The sequence below is a fragment of the Mercenaria mercenaria genome, chromosome 13 (genome assembly GCF_021730395.1).
Source record: "Mercenaria mercenaria strain notata chromosome 13, MADL_Memer_1, whole genome shotgun sequence".
Classification (NCBI taxonomy): Eukaryota; Metazoa; Mollusca; class Bivalvia; order Venerida; family Veneridae; genus Mercenaria; species Mercenaria mercenaria.
Window position 1 is genome coordinate 37,795,965 of NC_069373.1, and position 18,756 is coordinate 37,814,720.

Below are 18,756 nucleotides of genomic sequence, written 5' to 3' on the forward strand. Positions count from 1 at the left end.
CAGCCTGCACATCCGTGGAGTCTGGTCAAGATCTGCACTGTTAGCCATTCAGTCAGTAATTTTTGGGTGAACACCCATTTAAACAGTCAACGGTACTGTCCAAATTAAGAGATGGACAAGTTCATTATAGAAATTTAGCCGGGTAAGGATTAAATCTGGAGTTGTAAATCACACATTATTTTGACGAATGTATGTACTGGTGAACGGAATGGCTAATTATAATATCAGCATCAATTGAATATTTTTTCATATCGTTAAACGATCTTTAGCACTGTTGAAGTAACGCGTTTTGATGTAGTTGGTCCTAAGTTTCTTTGTTTCAGTTTTCCAGTACCGTTTTTATCTTTTTGTTTTCTATCACTTTGTTTTTGTCACTTATGTCCTATCCTCATGTAACTTAGCTGCCCTTGAACGCCGTTGAACGTGTATTTCATATAAAAAAGGCGCTCAACAAATCTGTTATAATAATAATAATTTGCTGTTGATTAAACATTTAGTAGATAAGGTCAAGCGGCTTCATACTCAAATCTGATGCCTCTAACCGCAATGGCTTCGGAACATTGTTTGGGTGTAGAATTCTTTCATGGAAGGACGTCAGCCAACTGGTTTACAGTATGTCGGTGGTTCTACTCTAGCAAGAAACGGCGTCTCTAACACATCTGTTTTCGTACTTTTGACAATTAATCATACAATGTTACCATCCAGACACCATTCCCTCTCCCAAGGTCCGTCTGTTCCAGCTTTAATTCAATAGCAATCAGGAGAAGTAAATTGAAATAAAAAAAACTGCAAACGCTGTAATTCCACAGCTCCGTCAACTTTTCCTTACCTTTCTCCGCTGTTTGAATTTAGAGGAACAACGCTCACTATAGTTGAACTTTAGTTAAAAATACGTCATATACTACAATAGAATGAGACAGAATTAGGCCAATATATTCAACACAACTTGTGTGCGATTTTAAGGGTAGATTTCTCGAAAGCACAGAGCACCGAAAACACAGCCACAGAGCCACGCATTTGCAAAGTAGGCCCACAACAAAAAGAATCTGTAAAGGAAGGATATTATAGACGGGTTGCTGTTTTGCCCCAAGAAGCAATTGTTCGGATACAGCTAACAATATAAAGTCCTTCCTAATATCTTCTGAACATAAAAATAAATTCGTTTATAAACGGAAGTAATGCTGCAAAACCAGAGCCAAATTATCCATCAGTTTCCTACTTTCTCATTTAACTTTTTCATAATTGCTTTTAATATGATAGTTTTTATATGTTATCTTGCCTACTCTAACGGCACCATCAGCAATTTGTTCAATGAAATGATCCGGCTTGGGTTCCAGTAAAATGGATAACAGTTAGATTATAATGTCTGGTCAGAAAGATAACAGCATCATAAACGTTAAATATGAGCCGTGCCATGAGAAAACCAACTTAGTGGCTTTGCGACCAGCATGGATCCAGACCAGCCTGCGCATCCGCGCAGTCTGGTCAGGCTCCATGCTGTTCGCTTTTAAAGCCTATTGGAATTGGAGAAACTGTTAGCGAACAGCATGGATCCTGACCAGACTGCGCGGATGCGCAGGCTGGTCTGGATCCATGCTGGTCGCATACCCACTATGTTGGTTTTCCCATGGCACGGCTCATATAATGATAGACTGATAAAAATAATGATAAACAGACTTTCAGTTACAAACTCATAATAGATCTATAGCTAGATAGACTTCATTTTGATTCAGTACATACATGATGTATGTGTAGATGGCAATTATTTAAGCTTCTGACTCATTTGTAAGTAGTGTTTGGTCGTACGATCTGTTGACTGAGCACTCAAAGAACTTGATTGTCATAGTTACTTTATTTGGTCGTTTTATCCTCAATTATTTGCTTTGTCCTTGCCCGTGTGTATGTTTGTCTTGTACCGAGTGTAATCAAATCTGACTGCAGCCAGTTTAGACTTTCACATCTTATCAGTACTTCACAGTGAACAGATTTCAAAATGTTTAAGCCTTGTCTTGGTTCCGAGGATTTCGCTATTTCAGAGGCAGATTATAAACTTAATCGTTATGTAGCTTCATTGCAAATTAAAAGTATTACACACCAATTGAATTACACGTGTCCCCTAAAGGACTTCGTAGATTTTAACTTCAAAATACCTCTTAAAACGTAAATTATTTGGTTGTGCCTGTTACGTGTCTTACTAGGGAATGATTCATTATCAGTTATCGATCCTTTATATAGATTTTTCAAGATTATATCAAGAAATTATAGTGACCGAGCATTTACATCGAAACAATTTTTTTTCATAATCCATGTTAAAATATATAATTTTGACTGTTAGTTTATATTGGTTTTCGTGTATAGAAATATGTTGTATTACATATGACGTGTCGTCAGATACTTGCACTTTATAAGACATTCGAACGTTTGCTCTTTGTAGTTTAAGATTCCTAGAGTATACGTGTATATGTATTTATGTCATAATATTTTTTTCTTAGACCCATATGAAAATCCTTATATCACGGAACTTGTACAATTTTTTCAAAATGTAATTCCGATGAAAACATATTTCTGTTTGATTTTACAACAATAAATGACAAAATCTGCACTGGGCCTAGTTCTAACATACTTAATTTGGTTGTAGTTATCGTATATTTCATTGCAGGAGGTAATTTTCAAATGCTCTTATCTACATCTAAATGTCGCTGAATCATATTTGATAGGGATAATGTAACTGATAAACAAATATTTGTAGTTTAACAGTATAAATGATGTAAATGAAAGATTAATTTAGGATTAATCTAACTTTTAGAACACGTCTTTAATATCAGTAACTCGATCATTTAATACTAACGAACGGGGTGTTATTTTTATGGAAAAGATATATACATTTATATTATTGTCGGCTTTCAGACCACGTAAACCTTCTTTTCTCCAAAAACTGTAAATGTACAGAAATATGTGTAATATTAAATTGTCTTATGTATCTTGTATCTGCATGGTAATATTATTTTTTTCATGAATGTACACATTAAGATAAGAATATAGTTTTAGTACATTAGCTTGATAAAAAATATATATATTGATACAATAACCTCAACAAAAAAGCTCAGGTGTGTATGTTTGCTAGTGCAACGTACACAGACGTACACTTTAACAGAACAATGAACTACAGATGTTTAGATGCGGACATCAGTAACTGTGTAACAGAATTCTGCTTATGCTGGTGCTTAGGTTTGTGAGGGGCGCTGCACTTTTCATTACCTCTCCTGAAAAAAAATGCAGTCAAACCGTGCCTGGCATTATTTTGCTTGCTAGCATTTTATGCTTCCAAAGGATCTGCTTATAGTTTTTGTATCAGTCGGTATGTTTCGCTGTTCATTTCGCCACAGAAAATAGTTAGCTCTATTTGAAGTTATCTAACCGGTAATTCATTCAATTGTAAATCATACAGAAATTGTACATGTTGGAAACTAAATTTGCTCTACAATGTAGAAATATATTAAACACTGAGTTTTATTAACATCATCATACATGTATAGGCAAATAAAAAGTATAGAGTCATGTGCTTGCTGTTTTAGACATATTTGAAAAATTTGGAAGTCACCCATGTCTTTAATATGAAATAAGGCAAAGCCTCAAAGCAACCTCAAAGAAATCGGATTTATCTAAAAATATTATGCATCATTTATTTGTCACAAAGAAACTATTCACTAGTCACAAGAACTCAGGAGAACCTATTCACTGAAAAAGTCTACATTTAGTGTCACCATACCTATAACAGTGAATACCATACGTTGCAAAATTTATGGGAAGCCGGTGTCACGGTGACGTCATTACCGCGTTCCCGTTTCTTTTTGCTTATTATGACATTTTTTCCATTTTCTGGCCGATGCTTGATCTTTTAAATGAAAACAATATTTTTTTCCAAACAACTGGAAATCATTTTTTCATTATTGTTAAGTGATGAATATTTTTTAGCAGTTGAATGAAGTTCTGTATTCACTCCGGAAAGAAGTACTTCCTGTGAGCACCAGTCCGCTAGGGTGCGCTTTTTTAAAACTTCCGACGAAACTTTTCAAATCCATCACCAAGTGTGAAAGTATACTTGCGTTACCGTAAAGTTCGATTCTCGAGCCCGCTATAAAGGAATATATGGGAACATCACAATGTTGGTGTCATTTTCGCGAACAGAAATCGACCTTCTTTTGCAACACCTACGGTTTTTGCGGGCCATCGGAATAAACTGACCAATAGACCATTGACATAACGATGTAATAGATACAAATACAATATTTGTTGCAACAAAAGGCATATCATTGAAATTTATGCATGCCTGTAGAGTATTCAAATAGTTGAACACCACTCGTAGTATCTTCCACTGAAACTTAAACAGCTGAAATTGCTGAATTCTGTTAAAATTGTAAGGTCATAGTGTGATTTTGCATTATCAGTATCCTCTGTTAAACCACACTCTATGTTGAAGGACAAATGTACTGATACAAAAAAGTAAATATTTATAATCATTCTTAAAGGAACTTAGGAATCAGATTGACCCTTGATAAACAAGTCAACCTTTAGTAGGTCAAGTTTCCATTATCTTAAATGTTTCAATCATGTGCTTTTCAAAGATAGTGTCAGCCAGTTCTACATCAGACACATCACAACTGATTTATATCTGCCGATTTCATTCAAGTTTGTATCTTATCCATCAGTTTGATTATTTATATAGTCCACTTCTTATCAAAGTAAATATGTCCATCTGTTAAGTTGTTGACAACAACTAGATTAAAACTGTAATTAGTTTTTCAGTAAACAGTTGACTGGTCGGATCAAAAAGTGACGGGAGTCTCACAGGAGTCGCGATTTTACAGCTGTTTCAGGTCAAGTCATTCAATTTAGTAAAAGACATACCTTTTTATCGGCCAAAGAAATATATTGATAATTGCCTGTATCTTTCAAATAGTTTTAATTGGAGAGCCTATGGTGATTTTAATTTTAATTGTAAACGCCGCTATATCATACTGTTCAATTTATGTATACTACACATTGCAATATTCTATATATCGTAAAATTATAAAATGACTTCACACGCTCGCTTAGATTTTCTTAAATTCTAATAGAAAAGTCACAAACTAGTTTCGCCGTGAATGGCTCATCAGTGTTTCTAAATATGTAACAATAAAATATATATAGAATACTACAATGTATAGTAAACATAAATTGAACAAAATGATATAGCGGCGTTTGCAATTAAAATTTAAGATTAAACTTCGTGCCAGTTTTATATTTGAATTAAAGTAAACATGTCAGTAATTTAATAATGTAACCGAAAACGTTTATTTGACACGTGTACAATAGAACTACAAAAACTGAGAAGGATGAACATTGCTGTTTGTAATTGCCTTCACAAAGATAAATAACTGTAATTAGATCTAAGGATAAAACCTAAATGTAACAAAAATAGGAATAACTGCTATTACAGTACAAAATGTATGTAAATTTGTCTGTAAAATTCGGTGAAAAAGTCTTGGAATGGAATGTCAATGTTTTACGATAGCTATGTAGATATGTACTCTTCAACAGTGAACTAAAATAAAATATTTATACATTTTGTTACGACAGCCTGTCTGTATTTTATTCCCTGCTTGGTGAAAAGAATAAATGTGAACTCATTAACAAACAAAGATCAAGAAATTTCTTTTTTAAAGATACTCGGCGTTGGTGGCGATTTAATGTATCGAAAATGTCACCACGGCCGTCAGCTGCACAAAATACACAAGAAGCAATCACTATTCAGGTAAAACTCCAACATTACATGTGTAAATACCTTCTGTCTACAATCATCTTTTCTGTATCTATGTTATACTCTATTGAAATGTAGTGAAACTTTTGTGAAAAAGGTATATTAATTTCGGCCAATTTAAAATATGCATGTATTCATTTCTGTCTAGTTCCGCTGTTTTTATTGGTTGAAGTATTATAAATTTACAATTATTACTGGCTCTTTAACTAGGCCAAAAGTTGGCTTAGACAGCTACGCCGAAAAAGGTTTCCCAAATGATAAAACATAGTTTCTTATAGACGTTCACGAGTAATTATTGTTAAAATTTTAGGTCTTCTAGCTGGTGTGTATGTCGGCTAGATTTCAAGTCTATTTGTTTACTATATCTAAACTTGATTTCAGGTATCATTATCTTCCTAATAAAATTTCGAGTGTGTTTGCTTTCTCTGTCTTAAACAAATATGTGATGACTTACTTCAATTACCTTTAAATACCTTATTATCTCTGCTTCAATTGTTGACCATTGTTCAGTAATATGTGATGTGTTCTTAATTTAAAATCGAAGATATGGTGTAAGTTACGTGTCAATTAACTGGAGCAGATATGCCGCCAGGAGTTATATAGATTACTGTAATGACTGTTAAGTACTAAATGTACGTTGTCATGTGTCCACTGTTGAATGTATGCCAGAACATGATCTCATTTAGTTCTGAATGACATCATACTCGTTCACTCAGTTCTCTTATGTTGAAACAATGTTTTTTTTGAAAATATTGCTTCTGATGTTCTCACTGTGAATGATATTTTGAGTTTTATACTCAAACAAGCAAATATCCTGTCTACATTTTTATCACATATGAGCAACAAAAGAGACTAGATTTAGTATTTTACATATACCCAGAAGCTATCTTCTACATTTACCTCTTCAAAAGTTCTTAGCAAAATAATATCAATACTAAAGTACTTTTGAATAACCGAAATGACGGTGAATGTCTTAACCTTTGCTGCCTCTGTATCTAGTGTCAGATTCACGAACCGGAAATGTTTAGAAATATTGCTTATATTTTTATTCAACTTTCGTACTTAGATAAGAGACTACAAGCCTACTGTTCAGACTCATCAGTGTTTTCGCAATGAAGTATTCTTTATCAATATTAATGAACGAAATTAGGCCCTACAACTATTGTCACCATCTCTTATTGTTTTCTCATTGTTTTACCTTCTGTAAAGGCACTGAGTATGATTCATAAGGTTTTTCTATTCATACATACTAACGCAAGAGTGTTTGTGTTTACATATTGTGTTTGTAAGGAATTCACGTTGCCTGATTAATTGTATTTACACTGTTCTGTAATAGGAATTCAAGGAGGGGTTGTGCATAATAACTTAAATTCCCAAGTGGTGCTCTGCCGCTGGTCGTTTTGAGACAATGCCCGTACTTGTTGTCTTTTTGATTTACTTTATCTTTGTGTCAACCATTTACAAATTTTTCGAGGACACGTTCTTGGAAAGTGAAAATTCCTTCCGGATCATAGTCCTTATATGATTATTTTATTTCAAATTTTGATATAATTATAACAGTGCAATATTTTATATTCTTATGCAAGGCAGGTCTTTATTTATAAAGTTTGTCAGTCGTGACATATTTAAGCTAAAATAAGGTATTTGGGTGACTATGTCCTATGGCTTAGATTAAATACAGCTGCAGTAACTGGGTTATCTTAATAATACATTGCTACGTGTTGTTGCTAGCATTTTTACGCATTAGGAACGCCAAAACGTGACCGCTTAAAGCAGACAAAGTAACTGTATCAATTTTATATTTTAAGTTGATTCTAAAAACGTGACCCATCTGTTAAATTATACTTAAACAAACAGTTTGTACAGAAATGTATCTATTAAGTTATCAAAATATGAATACAGATTTTTCAGTCAGTACATAGTTCCTATTCGTTATTTATAAGGATAGTTTAATTAAAATTGGGTAGATTAAACTAGCCATTCATATGAATTGCTGTATTGTTAAAGCCAAGTATATTTTAATATTTTGGTTAATATTTAGTCGTTATCAACAGTTTTGTTAATTTTGTAAATTGTATGTCTAATAACACTAAGACTGATTTCAGTAGATACTGCAGGTGCCATATTAACGGTAAAACGTTTAAATTGTAATACAATTACAGTCAACACTGTATTAAACAGCCAGCCAAGGGAGAAGCACAATCTGGCTGCTGCAAATATGTTGTTAAGACACGCTGATGCTATAGAAATAATTTTGGAAGTTTGCTTACTGACTACTTAAGGCAAGTGGCTTAATACAGGCAGCCATTAAGACATGTATGACTGTATATATATTTAGTAACGCTGAAAATTACGGCGAATCGAAACAAAAAGGTTATACATCGCTGAAAGGAAGCTCATTGAAGCTTTGTTTGTTTGTTGGTTTTGTGACATGAAACAGCGTATTGGGCATTGTTTAATCGTTTCCATGCAGTTGAGTCAGAGATACAATCGGAGCCATGAACAGATGTTACAAAAAGGTTCCCAGTTCAGACAGACTGTTTACTGGTTTGACAAAGTTTTACGAACAGACTACTGAGGAGAATAAGTCAACTTTTGTCACCAGATTGCTACATCTAATTCGAAGTACCTGATGGATTTCTGATAATGTTACGGGTATTTTTATCGTTAAAACAGCTTGAGAAGGTACTTGTTAGATATGACAATGAACTGGCAAAGATATTTGGGCACCTGTTGAAGTGCTTACATCGTACTTAACACTTGAATAGACTTCTCAAAGTGATTCAATATCGTCAAAGTTAGTCTTTGACAAATACTTAACATAAGCTTTTTAATACCAATGGATAACAGTGATTTTTCTCGATATGATTACTCTTTATTTAATATAGTAATGTAGCCTGATGTAGTTGAAAACAGTTATCAACCTGTTAAGCAGCTATACGTATTTATAATGCTGAAACCGTCGATTAAAAGACATGCTTCCAGATTATACCAAAATATCAGAAAGTAAAAATGAATAAAATAGTCTGTGTAGTAATAACACTACATAGATATTTGTTTTATTTTCTTTAGCGTAAAATAGAAATATCTTTCGTCATTAAGGTATTGTGTTCAATACTGAGAAATAGTTTGATCTTATATGTAAAACAAATAAATTTTCTGAATATGGCATGTCTTTTAACCATAATTTACACGTATTGTAATTTCGTACCAGTGAAAAACAAAATGAAGTTTGTTATTGTGAATCACAAAGCAATACTTTATCAGTTGATAATCTGCGAGTACGCTTAAAAGTACATGTAATACAGCTTAATTCCTTGTATATATCGTCAAGTGTCCGGTTCTCTTGCTGTTTCTACTCTGGTGTTCTTTACAAATCTGAAGGTTTGTTTTGAAGACATGAAGTAAATTTATGTCTGAAATATGCTTTGATCTAAATAAATCATATGCCATTGTCTTAAAATTTATCATTTGATTTATTTTTAAGTTTTTGAGTTCAATAATTAAGACAAACGGGTACTATATCTGTTAAAGCACTTTTAGGCATAGATAAATAGCTCTGTTATTAGCAAAGTAGTGGATTGAAACACGGAGATAGCACAGTAAGAAACTAACAATAAAAGTTGTACATCTTCCTCTCATATGTGGTTAACTGTATAAAACAATGTTTGTTTTTTTTTCACAGTGTATTTCAAGTTCAGAAGATGTCATATACAAACTTTTACGTCTAGTTATTTGTTGAACAGAAATAAAGGTTTCAAAAAAAAAACAACAACAACAACAACAACAACAAATATATATTTTATTGACTGTTAAGAAACAATTCTATTTAAAAAAAAACAGCAGCATTTCATTTCGAAGTTATCAATATAAATTACAGTAAGTATAGCGCGTAGAGGGAATGGTCTCTTATAAGTGACAGTATAGTTCACCAACCCATGACGTACTATGATAATGCTCAATGATACTGTGTCACACAGACCCTTATAGTAGAAAAATACCACCAAACACGAAAAACTATTACAAATTTAATATACCGACGTTTCGCCGAAAGGCTCCATCAGGGTAATTTTTTTTCACACAGACCCTTGAAATACCACAATAGCGCTCCCTGACACTGCTCTAACGAAGGTCAATGGTCGGCAAATTCTCATATTGTCAAACATTTGTTTTATTTTCTTAATAAAGAAACATTAATTATGATTAAGTAACTTAAAAAAGTGTACGATTTCAAAGTAATTACTGTTTTGCTGTAGGCACGTCATGAATTGGTATTTCGGGTAATACATTGTTGAATTATTTTCAAGGGTAACGTTACGAAATAAAGATCGGCGATTCAAGATTTCCTGTGCAAAATGGAATTATTACTGTTTTCACAACTTCTTTTACTGTCTCAAAGAAATTTATTCTGCACCCCAGTCAGAAAAATGTGCTATTATAATCTGATATGTAACTCAGATTTTGACGAACAACGTGTGTTCATGCGCATTTAAAATGATAATATATGCATACTGTCTTCTATGATGTTAAACACTTTTAATGAATTTCATTGTTTTCACTACAATTCCGATTTTTATGTATTCAGATAACAGAGGTAACATGGACACACAGGATTCAGTAACGCTCACGGGACTGACGGAGGAAGAAATGAAGGCTGTACAAGATAGCTGGACGAAACTGGCATCTTCCTGGAAGAAAACAGGAGTAGAGTTCTTCATCAGGTACGTGATTTATTTTTGTTCTGTTCTCAATAATATTACCCTTTAATGGTAGTATCTGGCTTTGAATGCCGACTAGGGTTACCTGAGAATATTGTAATTATTTTTCTGTTCGTTACGCTTATAGGGGTTTATCAATCTTAGTGAATATGGCGTCACTAATTCTACATAGTAAAATCATTTGTGTACAAAGGTTACTTAATATATAATGCAACCGTTGCTCTAGTTTCTTTACAGTTTTAGATAAGTCTATGATAAAATGCATATCGATTTATTGTCCTGCGGTCGTTTCATTTCTATGAGCACTTCTAAAATAAGTTTTTTCAACGGTTGATCAATAATTTTCTTTCAAATTGAGACAGAAAAAATAAAGTTCACTGACAAAAATGATAAGATAATTATATAAGTGCTGTAAATGTTTTTGTCCTGTCATCTATGAAAATGTGTCATCTTTTATGACCAAAATAACGCTTTTAGTTGCCTATTATTCAACTGTAAAATAAATTAAACTATTTTACATATTTTTGTAATACATTTCTGTTACACAAGTTTATCATGAATATTTGCTTTTGCATAGCAACATCTATGAAATAAATGTCACCTAGCAATGGAAGAAGTTTGAAGAAATTTACTTTTTATACTTGAAACAATGACTGTGCTGCTAAGCTAAGAAAATGCAAATGCGGGTAGGTTTGGGTTATACAATGCCCGGTTTATTTTAAGATAAACCAGTGCTGTCAGACATATATTGAAACCAATATATCATTTGCAGTAAGTCTTATCAAAATTTACTAATGAAAATTTGGCCATTTCTAATTTCGCTCTAGATGCGGGAATAATGCGACCACGTACCTACACTGTAGGTATGCAAAACAAATACTTTTGCATGGAATTAGTTCTTACTTGCTCCTAAGCGTTTCTTAGAAACATCATACAACTAAGTATATTAGATATGCACTTTAAAAGATAATTAACCAGTTATATTATTTATTGAATGAGCACCAATGGGCTGGCACCTGGGAAAAACACTGACCTTCAGTAAGCCAGTTGGATGGCTTCCTAAAACTGAGTAATTCTATGTCCCAAGCGAGGATTCGAACCCAAAGCGGAGAGTACATTCTAGTGCTCCAGTTTAAATATTCAGTTACTGATATTGTATCCATTAATTTAGATTATTCCAGAAGTATCCAGTAACCAAGACGTTTTTCAAAACATTCAATGGCATGAGTATTGAAGAAATTCGAACAGCACCCAAGATGCGGGCACATGCAGCCAATTTCAAACTGGGCATGACATCATTTGTTGACAATTTGGACGATATGGACTGCCTAATTGTGTTATTACAGAAATTGACTGCCAATCATTTTAGACGACAAATCAAGGCAGAACAATTTCAGGTATGACCCTTGAATGTTTAAGGAGGTAGGTTACCTTGTTACAAGGGTAAATTCAAATTAGTTGAACCGCAACGTCTTTTTGTAGTTCGTGTTATATGAAGTTTTAATTGCTAAATTCTCAGTTTCGTTTGTCTCTGTTCCTTCAAGTTCAGTTTTTATCCAGGTTTGAAGAACATGACCCTCCAAAGGTATTTCATATGGAAAGAAGAAGGAAAATACGGATATTTAACACTTTTCAGTGTATTTTAGTTTCATTGATATCCGTAGAAGTCAGCATAATCTATAATTTTACTAGTATGCACGTTAGCTTTCTAATATAAGCTTAAAATGTATATGTCGCGGGGCTCGTGTTTCCATGGTAACGCATTTTCTCTCATTTTTAGACAGTTATGTATAAAAATAGGGGTTTTCGACGGCTTCAATGCCATTCTGTTAATGAACAACATGGAATATTTGGGTAATATTATTAGCAAAATACCAAGCACTATTCATGGTACCCTATTTTTCTTAAAGTTTAAAGTAACCATGACAACAGAGATGTTTAAAATGGCTTATATCTTGCTTTTTGTCGTAATTTCTTATAAAATAATATTGAATAAGATTATCTTTCTAGCTGATGTAGCTTTAAAACATATTATTTCTAACGTAAGTTATATTTTCGTGTTATCTGCATTTATTCAAACACATTTCTAAGCTTAGAATACTTACAGCAGTACCCCTCGTCTGGCATTGTTCATGGAAAAATCGTTCAGCATGCTACTGTTATTCTCATGGATATTGATGAAATGAAAATAAAAAGCCGAAGCTGTGTTTCTTAAATAGACTAGTGTCAACGCTTTTGAATTTTACCTTTAGATACATAGGTCACGGGCTTCGTTTCCATGGTAACATCATTTCAATTCAAGAAACCACAATTTTCTACTGAAATTTGAACAATTTTAGATCTTAGTTTTAGTATATAAGTAACAAATTATCAACGGAACCTGAAAAATAGGTATTACAAATCAAACTGCTAGATTTTTTATTTGAAAATGGCCGTAACAAGTAACCTCTCATCTAACTATATTCCAAATAACATTGGTTACCATCATCCATTTTCGTACATTCCGCATAACATTTCAATGTAACTACATAAAAGAAGCAAAATATTGATTATTATTCAGAGCAAAAGACTCATAAAAATATTTCAGCAAATAATGGTTATTTTAAAATAGTTTGAATAAAGAAAATGCACAGAATTACGTACTTTCAAGATAAAAGCTATTAATTTTGCGCGGTAACTGACACGTAACGTCATGACGTCAGTGACGTCATTTTAAGGCAACATTGTTTTGAAGCGTTTCTGCGGCAATTTATTCATTATTTCTGCATTATTAAACCATAAAGCGTCAGATCGAAGACAGGTCTATGATTTGTTTTCAGAAGAATGAATATATAAACACATTTAGTTTGTCGTAAACGTCGTCGTAAATCGTCACGTTAGCTTCCGGTTGGACATGCGCACATACAAATATAAAGGTAACCTACCTCCTTAACTGTTCATATAGTATAGGTTGTATTTATCTGGTCAAAAGTTGCATATATTTATAGTTTGCCTCTTTTGTGTTGCATTTACCCCGTCAGACGTGATATATTTAAGAAATAATAAATATGTGCCTATATTTTATCTGTTAATAAAATATGGGCAGGAGTTCGGATGCCTAATAATAAAATCACGAGTGCGTAGCACGAGTGATTTAATATTCGCATCCGAACGACTGCCCATATTTTATTAACTGATAAAATTATTGGAACATATTTATTATTTCGATTCTAACCACGTAAATTCTTCGCATTTTACAGCACTACATTTTAGCGCGATTGTCATTCGGCTGGCCATATGCTATTATAAAAACCTCCCCACGAATGGAAAGCGTTGCATCAAACGGAATTTTCCGATATTCAGTAAATTTTAATTAAAGTATTAAGTAGTTATTGCCGTGAAAATGTTATTTTCAATAACATCAAAGGTCGGATATAGAAATCAGAGGTAAATACTTAATTCAAGGTTTATATATGCAGTTTCTAAAAATAGTACACGTCACCTACATGATGGCACTGAAACATACACGCCAGAACATTGCGGCGGCATATAAACACGTAAAAACTTGAGTCTGGAAGATTGGAAAATTAATTATAATTTATTTACTGTCAAAGTAGAATCTAGTTGACACTTGTGGTGCCTACAACGCAGAAATTGTAAACTACACACACGACCAGACATAGATGCACTTGTGTTGAAGTTGAAACTTACCGGGCTGAAACATATTCTTACGGTAAAATATAAACAAATAAATTCATCAGTTAGATATTGTTTGTTTCAGAAAATTTGATGTACTTTTTATTACTACTACATAACACTGAAAAAGTCGAGTATTTAGTCGGTATATAACGGAAGCAGAGTAGAATCTCAGTCGTGTTACAATCGTAGGGCGGAATGGAAGAGCTATATTTTATCGTAGATTCATGTATAGGCGATTTCGCTATATGTTTATATAGCAACTGCTGCGGATCGTGTTAGAATTATAGTTTTTACACATGTGTGTCAGATTCTATATTTTCACAACATATAACTTAACTTTATTGAAAACTTCTGATTTGATATTTCTAAAGTAAAATGTTATCCATAGCATAAATGTAGATCTCAAAATGGTGTCTGTCGAAATTGCAGTTTTGACTTTTTCTGTTTGTTTTTTTCAGGACGCATTTACGCTGTTTGTTGAACTCGCACGAGAGGTGAGCGACATAAATGAATTTACAGCAAATTCCTGGAAGAAGACCCTGAATATTGTTGCAAAAGTTATAGCTGAACACATGACCACTCTAGAGCAGAAGATGGATGGCGAATGAACAATGCTCGAAAAGGGACATCACAACAAAGTCTGGACAAATATGCTTAACGACTTAAGATTCACCAAACAATAAATGACTTTTTCAGTACACATGTACTGCCATCTTTTCAATAAAATGATTATCATTTAGTTGTTAAATAAAGTGTATATTCAAATATGTATGTATAAAATTTCTTAATGGGGTATATTATACTATTCTCAGGTCTGTATTTTTGGAATTTCTGTTAAATCAAATATTTCCTTTTCTTATGGTGAATGAAAGATTAGTAAATGTATGATATAAATGTTGCTCATGAAATGTGACATATTTGAGTGCCATTTCTGGATATCTTCAGGTGGAAGTTCTAAATGTGTTGTAAGTTAGACCGACGTTGTTCTAACACAGTTAGATCCTGCGACGAAATAAATACAATACATTTTACATGGTAAATAATGTATTCAATTCTTTGACTGATGATTGAATTAAAGGTTTTACATGCCAGGGCTTTCTCAATCCAAGGGATAGCAAGGAATCAGAAGCCGAGCTTTAGCATGTTTCTTATCACCTGGTTTACACAGCCAGACATTATATATCTAATTCATAGAAGTACAATGCTTTACCAATTCTCGATATTATTAGGGAAATCTTTCTTTATATATGTGTTGTAACAAAAAGCTGACATCCACATTAAACTTTTTGTAAAAGCGATTTTGGGTTCAAGTCATTTTGAGTTATAATGAAATGTGATGAATGAGAAATGCAAAGCAGGCTGTTTACACACTTCTTCTCGAATATTTACCGATTTTTCAAAGTCTTCGAAGTAATAAATAATTCAGTAAACTATACTGTGATGGTGTTTCTTCATTTTGAAATGAGTGATATTTATGTATAGAAATGTTTAGGTGGTTGGGTGTTATACATGTCTATGGTAAACATCCGCTTTAATTGTTTTAATGGTTGGTTTTATAACTGTCATTTTCAATCTGTTTAAACTAATTATTATATATTTGCTATAAATAGTAACAAAAAGGTCATGTTGGACCGATAATTGCACAGAATGCCTTACACGCCATAATTATAATGGCCCCGAGAATCCGGAACATCTGCACGTTCTGATAGGTATAAGTTTTTGGAAAATATGAAAAATGAAAATAACAAGATGAATGATAATTAAAAAGGTCTATAAACGGTTGTGTATCTTCTTTGTCTAGTGCCATAATTGTCCGAGGGCTTAGCTGTACTAACTGGGATATTAAGGCAAGATGAGACAACATAGTCTTATAATAACCTCTAATTATATCTCGGTGCATGTTTCAAAACTCTGACATATTTTTAAGTGAATTACACTACATTTCTTCTGTAATCGAAGATTTAGTCTGAAAGTTTTCATGCCCCTATACGTTTTATGACATATTGAAATCAACATGAAGAAATCTGTCTGGGCCAGAGCGGGAATCTTGTTTCAAAGTATCTCAATGTGTGGTCCACTACTGGTTATAGGTGAAATGTATGCACGCTATCCAAGTAGTCAATTTACTGTTATCAAGAGTATCGATCAAAATTTCTATTTACGGGTAATTAAAATATCTCGTTGTGTCATTTCGCTTAAATGGAAATTGAAATTGACAGAAAAAATTAGATAAAAGGACGAAATATCAGTACACTTAACTGCAAATTAAGCGTATACAAAAGTTCCCATAACGCATTTTCGGTTTTTATCAAAATTATCTGATACATATCTGGATTACATAAAGTAATGAAACACGGTGAAATTTCTTAATTGAATAAATTAACTGTTGCCTTTACATGCACACGCAAGCAAATGGTTACAAAATATCAAATTGTGCGCATTCAAGTTTAAATAAAAAATACGAACAATTACATTGCACTTGTACTTGCATTGTATTATGTAAATACTGCTTGATATTTAAGTTGACATATCTGACACATACACCGAAAAGATTGTGGTTCATGTCACTTGAGTAGGTAGGGATTTCTTTAACTTATATTTTTATTTTGACAATCACGTTGTTCGTTTATGTGTGCTAGTATTATTATAAAACCATGCGATATAGCACATTTTTCATGTATATTACACGTTCAAAAGTGTCTGCAGATATTCAAAAATATATACAAATATATGAAGTTCGAACCTGTATTGGAAACTTACCTTGGCACATTGATCTCTGTGTATTTGGTGACTAGTTTTGAGTTTAGTTTTACTCCACTTAGTTTCATGCATGTGTTTCAAATGTGTGGCTTCATGAAATTCGTCCGTGCGTTGCGCACGGGAGCAGATGCTAATCAGCCAACGAGCATGGTCCATTGAATATGCACTCACTAGGTTATTGTTCCGTCTTTGCCTAGCGGGGATGTAGTTAGTATATATGATGTCTTTCATGTGGCTCCTGCCATTATCTGGGTATTAATATATGTTATGTAACAATATCTAAGTAAACATAGAATGTAACCAAGTCAAATACATGCAGGCCCGATTTGACTGAATCTATTCAACAGGTAAAAGTTTGCGTAAAACATAATCAATTTTTAAAAAGAATATGGGTTTGTTTAGTGTAAGTTACTTGGTCAGATCATCAAAATCATGCATTTATGTATTTTTTGCCTGGGATTTAGTGACTCAGATAAGGTCTGCATATAATATTTCACCCGGCAGATTATTAATAAATTTGTCATTGACTTCGACCCATTACATAGCTAGCATATTAATTAACAGAAAAATCATTGTATGTCATTGTATATCGAAGTGTGTTTATATAAAACAGGTCAAGGGACATAATGTTTTGCCGGTCTGATTTAAAATCGTAGACGAGTTTGCGACCTTGATATTGAACTGTTTGAATTCATGACGGCGCGTTTTATACATATATATCCGTCCTTCAACTTAAGGCTTAGACTTTGTACCTGCAAGTCAAAAGACCATTGTAAAACGAAAAAAGTGAAGAACTACATTAAAATATTTAAGCCGTAGCTCCGTCATTTATTTAATGAGCCAGTAAAGAAAAGATCTTTAAAGATTACTTCGGATGAAACTATTTGGAATAAACAAGCTATTAAAAAACTAAAAACATTACGAAAATTTTACAGTGATGTCACGTTACATGCATATGGTAAGAGTGTCCGCTTCGAGTGCGGGAGCTCTTCAGTTCGCTCCCTGGCACTACATTACTAAACACTTGATAAAAATGAGAGATTTAATTCGCAACAAGTGGTAAATGGCTAAAAATGGAATGAGTGATTTAATTCGCAACAAGAGGTAAATGGCTAAAAATGGAATGAGTGATTTAATTCGCAACAAGTGGTAAATCGCTAAAAATGGAATAAGTGATTTAATTCGTAACAAGTGGTAAATGACTAACTAAGCTGTGCAAGAACTGCAAAATCTTAGATTGCCGTCGAAATTTCGTCTGCTTCAGAAGTACTACTTTATGTTCGGGCTTTATTCCTTACTTTATTCAGTTCAAACGTTTTCAGATTTACAGTGGTTAGGTTACCTTGTCCATTGTCAATTTATTGCTTAATTTTTTAACTCAGTTTTAAATAATTAATCAGTTTCTTTATCAGATAATTTGACAGTTTAAGAATACATTCACAATATGTTTTGTATCGAAAAAACAAACATTATTTTCATATCAAAACATTGGTGTAAACAATCAATTTCCCCCGAGATGAAAAAAAATACATGAACAATATTGCATCGTTTGAAAAATTCTTTCAAACTCGAAGAACAAATGGCCAGTATATTAAATATCAGAAAAAATGTGTTCCTCATTATAGCCGTTTAAAATAAGGACAAAAATTCATCACTGAAGTTATTAGGAATTGATTTACACTGACTTGCCTTCGAAGAAGCACGATATTCTTAATAATATAAGCCTCGTGTAATATATTATACCTTACTTGCTTGAACTCGTCCAATATGCCTCACCAACCCACGTACCTTATCAGGAAT

General features: G+C 33.0%; 1 protein-coding gene across 4 annotated transcripts in view; it reads left to right on the top strand.

The window, feature by feature from the left end:
• The window catches only part of LOC123529832 (hemoglobin-3-like), a 31,834-nt gene extending 16,340 nt beyond the window's left edge, over positions 1-15,494 (top strand). For 3 of the 4 annotated variants that reach the window (XM_053521579.1, XM_053521577.1, XM_053521578.1), the window contains exons 2-4: positions 10,386-10,521; positions 11,690-11,915; positions 14,655-15,494. In XM_053521579.1, coding sequence (XP_053377554.1) covers positions 10,400-10,521; positions 11,690-11,915; positions 14,655-14,804 — 498 coding nt within the window. In that variant the 5' untranslated portion in view covers positions 10,386-10,399 and the 3' untranslated portion in view covers positions 14,805-15,494. The remainder of the gene's footprint in view (positions 1-10,385; positions 10,522-11,689; positions 11,916-14,654) is intronic. The other variant, XM_053521580.1, reaches the window with a different exon arrangement.
• Positions 15,495-18,756: the final 3,262 nt, after the last annotated feature.